Source organism: Cottoperca gobio, chromosome 12 (genome assembly GCF_900634415.1).
Source record: "Cottoperca gobio chromosome 12, fCotGob3.1, whole genome shotgun sequence".
NCBI classification, from domain to species: domain Eukaryota; kingdom Metazoa; phylum Chordata; class Actinopteri; order Perciformes; family Bovichtidae; genus Cottoperca; species Cottoperca gobio.
This window is the reverse complement of record NC_041366.1, coordinates 18,583,661-18,593,065: the sequence shown is the minus strand read 5'-3', so window position 1 is coordinate 18,593,065 and position 9,405 is coordinate 18,583,661. Positions and strand designations below refer to the sequence as shown.

Genomic DNA, 9,405 nt, shown 5'->3' with positions numbered 1-9,405 from the left:
GAAAACACATTTAATATGAAAACAAACAAATATGCTTGCTCATATTTCGGCGGTAAGAAGAAAACAGGCGGGAGCTCCACATCTCTTCCTCCCGGTGACGAAGCAAATGCTTAAAAACAGACGAAAAGTGAGAATGTTCTGGAAAAGATTTGTTATAAATCTGAGTTAGGGTTAGGTAACGGTACAGGAGCTGAAGCCTCACCATCGAAACATTGCAGAAAACAAAATGTATCAGTACATTTTGTTAAATCATATCTTCAATTATTATAAAAGTACTATACAAGAAAGCGTGATGCCATTCAGAGAGCTGCCAGGTTGTGATGGTGAAACTTCAGTCGGATCATTAGGTTTAATGATCATATATGTACAGTAGTTCACACTTGTTTAGTAAGACGAGGGGCCTTGCAGTGCACTGTGAGTGGTACCTGTCACAGCCACTGTAGTCAGCGGCCGAGAGAGAAGCCCTGACTCTGACACCCCGGTCAGCCTGACCTCATAGCCTATGCCGGTGATGAGGCCCCAGATGTCCAGGTGACTTTGGTTTCCCGGCACAGTGAACTCCTGAGGCTCCAGCAGCCAGCCAGAGTCTGTCACCACTATGAGAAAATGTCTGAAGCCGCCACTAGAGGGGGCTAACCCCCCCTGCGGCTGCTGCTGCTGCTTCACCTCCCACGAAACACGGAAGCCGTAGGGGGTTATGTTGGAAATGGTCAAGTTTTCCACTTTAGGCAAAGGAGCTGGAGAGGAATTGGTTTGAATTTTTTTTTTTTTTTGTGTGAAAAGGGAACACATGTGGGAGGGGGGAAGAAGATCTTATTAGGTAGATAATGTGTGCAATGGTTGCAAAAGCATTTTAGAAAAGTTGTTATTTTGAGTTTATCAGTTTTAAAAGGCAAAAATAAGTTTAAGATGAGAACATCTGATCTGAATCCCTCTTAAATTTAAAGGCCAAAACACAGAAAGGGCAAATTTGGCATGCATCATAAGAGTTTTGCATAGTTCTACAATAGACTGTAGAAGAAAATGGATGCAACCTCTTTCGAAATGTCACATTGTGAAGCTTAGATTTACTGTCTGGAGCCACACAAATGAAATGTGTAGCCATCACTGCTGGGATCTGCCTACAACCAGGTGAAGATGCCCAATAGAAGACGTAGCAAATGGTACTATTGAATAAAAGTCAACACAGACATCTAGTGGTCATTAGTGGTACTGCATCTTCACACAATTCTGGCTGATGTCTTCTACTGACATTTCTACACTATAAAAGATAAATATAATCCATGCCAGCTCATTACCCAGTGGTGATAAGTAACTAAGTACATTTACACAACTACTGTACTTAAGTACAATGTGAGCTAAAAGACAGCAGCCAATATTCATGAGATGAATAACATTTACAGTATATAAAAACATTTTAGGATTATTCTGTCAAAGCTAATGTTACGATATGAACACATACTCATGATGCATGTCAAATGTTCTCTTATTGGAACTTAAAATAATATTTGTTATCTGCAGGTCTAAATCCTGAAATACGAGTAAAATACGTAGTACCTGTGACGGCGTGGGCTAGCACAGAGGGAGTGTGGCGCCCATGAGAGATACCGTACAGTTCAATATCATAGCCTGTGGCATCCATCAGGTTAGAGATCGTAATGTTACGGGCTTCACCAGGCAGTCTGAACTCCAGTGTATCAGACTGCTGCTCGGGGTCACTGACCCGGATAACAAAGCCATCAAAGTGGCCTGACACAGTGCTCCAGGACAAGCTGAGGTTATGTGGGCTCACAGATGAAGCAGCTATGGGCCCCAACTGTGGGACGTCCTCTGAACAGGAAAAAGAACACGGCTTTTCAGTTATGTTGTGCTGGTAAATCACAATGTGGTTGGTACATGCAGTGTCAAAGAAAATGCATGTAATTAGGCCTGTCACGACAATCACGTTATCGACTTATTGTACGATATATGGACATAACCTCGATCATTGTTGTTATTGACTTATTGTACGATATATGGACATAACCTCGATCATTGTTGTTATCGACTTATTGTACGATATTTGGATATAACCTCGATCATTGTTATGTTATCGACTTATTGTACGATATATGGACATAACCTCGATCATTGTCATCGACTTATTGTACGATATTTGGACATGACTACGATAATATGTATGTTATCGACTTATTGTACGATATATGGACTTGAATACGATAATATTTACGTTATCGACTTGTTCTACGATATATGGACACGTCTACGCTAATATTTACGTTATCGACTTGTTCTACGATATATGGAGATGACTACAATATTATTTACATTATCGACTTGTTCTATGATATATGGACATGACTACGCTAATATTTAAGTAATCGACTTATTGTACGATATATGGACATAACCTCGATCATTGTCATCGACTTATTGTACGATATTTGGACATGACTACGATAATATGTATGTTATCGACTTATTGTACGATATATGGACTTGAATACGATAATATTTACATTATCGACTTGTTCTATGATATATGGACATGACTACGCTAATATTTAAGTAATCGACTTATTGTACGATATATTGACATGTCTACGATAATATCTACGTTATCGACTTATTGTACGATATATGGACATGTCTACGATAATATCTACATTATCGACTTATTGTACGATATATGGACATGTCTACGATAATATCTACGTTATCGACTTATTGTACGATATATGGACATGTCTACGATAATATCTACGTTATCGACTTATTGTACGATATACGTGATGTACGTGATGCCAGAATAAACAGCAGTGTTTTCCAACCACTATCTTGGGCATTGCGCAGACATTGCACAGAACCCGAGAGTCCATTTTATTTAATGTTTTTGTTGTGTGGTTTTATTTTATTTATCGTTTTTTATTTAGGATATTTGAATATTTTTTTCACATTCCAATTCCAATGTCTGAATATTCTTAAAAAATAGAAGTTAATTGCTCTTCAAAAGGGTTTACTTGCATTATTATGCTGTTATATTATCATTATATCAGTGGCATAATATAGTCTTAAAATAATATAGTTTATTGCCATTATTCTTGGGACAATATATCGTACAACAAAAGCAGTTACCGTGACAGGCCTACATGTAATTTGATACCTGTTATAGCTACAGCAAACAGGGGCTGTGTGTTCTGGCCACCATCGCTGGCGTACAGCTTTATGTTGTAGCTTGTGCTCGCTTTGAGCCCGGCCATGACTGTGGAGTGCACGTCTCCAGGCAGAGCGCGCCCCATTGCCTGCGAGGGCAAAGCAGACTCTCTGACTTCTACTATAAAGTTATCAAAAGCCTTCTCTCCTGTCCGCCACGACAGAGAAAATCTGTCTGAGGTAATGTTAGAAACAACTAGCCTGGACAAATCAGGCTCTTCAGCTACAAGGGGAGAGAAAAATATAAAATATATTCATTCATTGACATAGAAGGTATGTAATTGTCTCTATGTATACAGGCCCAAGTCAACGTTACAGTGCAGATAAGAATATTTAAAATCTAATATTAGATAACCCTATTCTTTGTAATACACAAAATCTAAATACCTGTTGATGCAACAATACTGACAGCACTTGTTCGGGATCCCTTGTATGTCCCATAGAAGTAGGCTACATAGTCAGTGCTGGGCCTGAGCCCTGTGACGTCATGGGACTTTACATTGTGGGATATGTTATATTCCTTGGGCTCCGTCAGCCAATCAGAACCAATTATCTCCAGGATAAAACCATCAAATTTTCCTTCCGTGCCGTTCCAGAAGATTGAAAAGCTCTCTGACGTTAAGTTTGAGATATATAGTATGCCAACCACTGGTTGATTCACTAAAGAGAGAAATCATTATTAGATAAAAAAATTAAATTAAAAATAACATTTTGTAAAACATAATGATAGAGGTAAAAAATTACTTGTATTTATCACATAAAATGTGTATTGTGTTACAGGAAACTCACCACCACCCACTTGCAATTCCTTATAGTCTGAGTAGCTTAAAAGATTAAATACATGCATATATTTTGGCATAAAAATTAACTTGGCAGCTTGAGTCTTAAACCAATTACTCCTATTACTTTCATAATAAATATGATATTAGATGGACAAACAAGGGGAAAAGAGCTGAAGAATACTGGCCTGCAAGACTAAACTAATAAAATGTTGATTTTAATGTGAAAATGTGGCAAAGGAAGAAATATAATAGTATAAAATAAAAGTATCTTTCATGCATATGGAGGGAGGTCTGATCATGCAGTTGATACGTTAACATTAAGAACAAGATAAATTCTGCATAATGTTGGACGAGAGGAAAAGCAGAATAGGACAGCTACAGAGCTACAAACATATTGTTACATGCAATGACAAATAAAGTCAGTTTCTTGCAAAACATGCAGCAGATAAATTAGGCCGTCATTAAGATGTAAAACAAGGTGGCATTACTATAAACCTTATATTATTAGCTTTTTACCTTGATAACGACAAGTAGATTTAATCATTTGCCACCTAGTGGTTCAAAAGAAATGAGGATATTTACTTTGAGGTTCTGAATCAGAATCGACACACTATCTCACACAAACTAACAGAAGTCAGTAAAACTCACATGTGAGCACATCCATGAGCAAATGATCCCTCAAGGTTAATCAATTATACACTGAATGAGTGTTGCTGTGATGAAATGAGATGGTCACGCTGTCATGGTGTGACAGGCGTGTGAGGGTGAAAGTTATTGGTTTTGCTTTTGCAATCATTGCAGCACATCAGCGTCAAACCTCACCACGATGCAGGGGATGGTAGAGGGGGGGGGGGGGGAGGGAGGGAGGGTCTTCATGCACTTTGGTAACTGGGATGGAGGGAGCAGTTCGGGGTAAGGGTGAACATTTGAGGGGCGTTTGCTTTGCTCAGTGATGCGGCACAGGGCCATCACCTCGCCCTCTCTCAGCTACACAGAAACAGTGGCTGGAGGGTAAAGAATGGTTCATGGCATGTTGGTTAAGATGACAAAAAACAGAATTAGGTTATTATGTTGTTCTCGATTCATGCAGCGAGGTGTGGACGCTCCACTGTAAGTGGGACAACAGAGGTTCTAGTGTCAGTGTATGCTTCACAGACACCGACTGAAATAGAAAGTTAAAAATCAAAAAAGGAAAGAAAGAGTTAGAGGACTAAAACGCTACAACGCTGCAAGTTGCAGGTACCTGTAGGTGGCTTCAGTGTACACGGGTTCAAGGAAGGAGCCCTGATACAGCCCAAACAGGCCAACCATGTAGCCGGTGTTGGGATTCAGCCCAGAGATGCTCAGGCTGAAAGCGTCTCCGGACAGACTGAGGTTCTGGCTCTCTTCGAAATTCTCCAAGTTTGTTACCTCAATGACAAAGCTGTCAAATTCCCCACCCATGGGGCTCCAGGACGCAGTGAAGCCGTCCCATGTAATGTCAGAGATGGTGAGGTTCACCACCATGGGCTTCAGCTCCTCTGGTAGATAGACAGATCAGAGTGGGGTCAACTGAATGGCGAGATGGATTTTAGAAATTACTTTCAAATACATTTTCAAGTCACATTATTCATCACAATAAGGACGACGGAGTATTTGGGCTCATATATCTCAGACTTCAATTGGAAATTTATGAGAAAAAGGGTTAACAAATTACTTTAATTCCTTTTTTCAAAGTATCATGACTTGAAACTTAAAATATTTAACCTTTTCTCCAACTATTAAGACTTTAATCTTGAAAAAAATATCTTGAAATATTCCTTTAAAATTCTAAATATTATGACTTTAGTCTTGAAATATGTAGATTTTTTTTTTTTTTATATATATATTTTTTGATTATTGATAAATATTATGACAAATCTTGATAGAATATGTTTTTTCCCTCAAAGAAATCTCAAAATATTCTTCAAAATCTTGCTGGATTTCTTGTGGCCCCAATACTCCGCCGTGAATAAGGGCTGAAAGATAAAACATCAACAGTCTGCAGCCATCCTGAAATATTTAGAGCATAAATAGTAAATGGATGTGATGATGATGGGTTGTGATGAATGCCTAAAGAAAATAAATATTTGCTCCATGTACCTGTAGTAGTAAAAACTGAGAGAGGTAAAGATCGCTTCCCTTCCACCAGCCCTTGCATTGTAATATTATATTGTGTGGAGGGGGACAAACCCTCTACTTCAGCCTTCCTCACACTTCCTGGCAGTGTGGTCACATGTGCTTGTGTCGCCCCTGACGGAGAACTGAGCTGCTCAAACGCCTCGTCGGGCGCCGACCGAGTCGGGCTTACACTGGTGGAGGTCACATCGACTGTGAGGTCCCCCAATACGCCCGGGCTCGAGCTTTCAGGCTCAGCCCCAGAGCTCATCACACCAGTATCAGAAGTGTTTAGAGGACGGAGGGGATTTGGGTTTTGAACTGCTTCAAAATCCAGAGCAGTTGTCGGGGTTGTTGGGGCATCTTTGATGCTCAGCATAAGAACATCTGGAGAGGTAGGTTTGGGTGCTACAGTGAATAAAAGCAGGTTAAAGAATGAATTTGTTACCGGATCTGCTGGTGACTGAAAAAGAACCTGTAAAGAAGAAACTGGGTTAAATAAGAATACAAGTTATTGTAGAATTAAAAGAATTCTGCAAAGTTCTGTCATTTTTCCTGTGAAGATTTCATAATTTTCTTATCATCCGTGGTTTTCCAGGACCGCAGTTTATATCATCAAGCAACAGCTAAGGAATTAATGGCACTGAGTCAGCGCCATTAATTTTTGAAGCAACCGAGTAGTCCACCAGAGTGGAAGTACACAGTTTTCTTCAAATCGATGATGAAGCCATGCACAGCCTTTTTGTTCCTAAAGAAAGTCTGTTCCGAGTGACTTGTTTGACATGCGAGTGACGTACCATGCCAACTTCCCAGACTGCTGGAGAATCATTTAATTGTCTAAATGATATTGAAGACGATGAACGATGCAGATGCTTTCAAAGAGCAAAATGGTTGCATTTAAAAGCTCAGATGCAGGAAGAAATCGGGACAGCCAGTGTATCTGAAGGTGTTCAGCGAGGACATTGTTCCCGCTGTACATTTCTTCCTGTATTTGAGTTTTGGGAAGCAACATTCTGCCACAGTATTGAAGCCTCATGACAAACGGGATGAGATGAAAAGTTGTTTTTTGTTGAAATACAATCATCTCTGTTGGGTTTGTCATCATACTGTGTCATGCCAACGGTTATGCAGATGGTGGTTGCAATACAAAAATAAAAATCCATTTGCTGGGAAATCTCAATGAATTAAATACCAGCATGCAAATCATATCGCTACTCGGATCCAAGCAACTATTTGACCTCTGCTGGAGCAGGACATCATTTCCACTGAAACTGTCAAACAACAACAACAACAGGACAAAATGTCCCTAAAAACTAAAGAAGAAGCTTATACCTGTGACTGCAACAGCGTCAAGTAGCGCAGATCTCTGGCTACTGGCATTTCCATAAAGTTTTATTTGATATTCTGTTGATGCATTCAGGCCGTGGATTCTAGAGCCAGTGGCATTCCCAGGAAGTTGGACCTCTCTCACATCCCATAATCGCTGAGTGTCTTTATATTCTACTGCCAAACTATCATAGACACTGTGAGCCTTTAGTTTCCATGAGAGGTCAAATCCGTCAGGCGTGATGCCCGAGATATTCAGCTTCCCGAGCTCATCCTCAGGCTCCGTCTCAACTGAAAACTGGGACTCAGAAGGGTCTAAAAACACAAAGCTAATGATATTGTCCTCCGCGCCTGTAGGAGTTGTTAGCTCACGGTCGTCTGAGTCAGCTAAATAAAATGTGAAAGAGGCTACAAGAAAAACAAAAAAGGCACAAATCAAGACTGCATCATTTAGGTGCAAGTGCATCTCATCTTCTGGTGTGTTTGATGGTGTGCATCATTTAAAATATAAAAACGTACATAAATCCAAACACCTCCCTTGAAGGCATGCGTTATGATTTATTTCTGGATCTTATTGTGGTAAAACTGTTCCCTACCAACCTGTGGATGCAGATAAGGTGACAGGTGCGCTCCTCTTGTGCCCCCTCTCTGCGGCCAAAGTGAGGGTGTAGCTCATCCCAGGCGTCAGGTTGAACAAGACGTGGCTAGTCGCTTTGGCTGGGATCTCCACCTCCTCAACCTGCCCATCTCTGGAGACGTACACCAGCCGGTAGGCACCGACCTTGGCCTGAGGTTTCTGCCACCTCAAGGCGAGGGAGGTCTCTGTGGACCCGGTTTCTTCAAAAACTCTGGGAGGGTCGATATCTGAAAAGAAGAGAAAAGTGTGTGAAATTGACAGTAAATCTTTTACACCTCCGCTGCAAATCAACACAAATCACTGCCACCCAATTAGTTTAATTTCTGTGTATTCATGAAGGGGTGTGAAGGAGGACTGTAGGCTCTTTTCTCACCAGTTGCTGCATTTGTAGTAGCAGGGACGCTCTCTCTGTCCTTCTTCACGGCTGTCACACCAATCCCATACTCCGTCCCTGGCTTCAGCCCTGCCACACAGAGGGACGGGAGAACAAATGACCACGTGGTACGACCAACACAAGTCGTGTGTGGTCGTGCTGAATATATGTTTGACCCTTACCACTGATAGTAGCTTTTGTGGTGGCTCCTGGTCCTCGTGGGATGTTTTCCTCACCGTGAGTCGCTCCGGAGATGGTCGTATATTTCACCAGATAAATGCCAACATCAGCTTGACTGTTAGTCCACTCCAGCGTGATGCTGTCGTCTGTCTGGGACACAGCCTGCAGCTCCATGGGGGCATCCAGGTCTAATAAAAAAGGTTACAATCACACTTTCTGCTCACAAGCTTTAGATTTATACACAGTTTTGGCTGTTATTAGAAACAACCATGTTTGTCATGCAAACCAAACTAAATATAACTGTGCAGTTACAGCCATCACAAGCCTACCTGTCGTGAATGTGGTGTTGGTAGGGTCGCTGGTGAGGTCTCCGCTCCTGGAGATGAGCAACACCTTGTACTCGGTGTCTGGCCTCAGGCCGTCGATGCTGTACTGCTTGTCCGGGGGGGAAATCTCCACAATGCTTTCATCTGATGGGTTGGAGCTGGGCCCGTAAACCATCGTGACACTGTCTATAGGAGCCGCCGGCTGAGACCAACTGACCAGAGCAGAGGAGTCCGTCACGTCCTTCACCTCCACCTCCCGGGGGCCGTCGATCTCTGGGGGATTCAGGGGAGAGAGACAAGAGTGGAGAAATGCAGGAGAAATGACTTCCCCTTCACTCTCAAACAAATGGTGATCAAATTGCTCTGACCAAAGGGTTGAGTCACTATGATATGGTTGACTGTCCTTATTAGCTGACATACAGTCCATCTATC

General features: G+C 41.4%; 1 protein-coding gene across 3 annotated transcripts in view; it reads right to left on the bottom strand.

The window, feature by feature from the left end:
- LOC115016930 (tenascin-like) overlaps nt 1–9,405 on the bottom strand; it is a 37,601-nt gene that overhangs the window by 9,070 nt on the left and 19,126 nt on the right. For 2 of the 3 annotated variants that reach the window (XM_029445047.1, XM_029445048.1), the window contains exons 8-11: nt 8,977–9,246; nt 8,650–8,835; nt 8,468–8,557; nt 8,058–8,321 (exon numbers count right to left, since the gene is read on the bottom strand). In XM_029445047.1, coding sequence (XP_029300907.1) covers nt 8,058–8,321; nt 8,468–8,557; nt 8,650–8,835; nt 8,977–9,246 — 810 coding nt within the window. Of the gene's footprint in view, nt 1–425; nt 738–1,557; nt 1,831–3,163; nt 3,437–3,600; nt 3,880–5,245; nt 5,516–6,116; nt 6,540–7,463; nt 7,866–8,057; nt 8,322–8,467; nt 8,558–8,649; nt 8,836–8,976; nt 9,247–9,405 lie in introns of all 3 variants that reach the window. The other variant, XM_029445049.1, reaches the window with a different exon arrangement.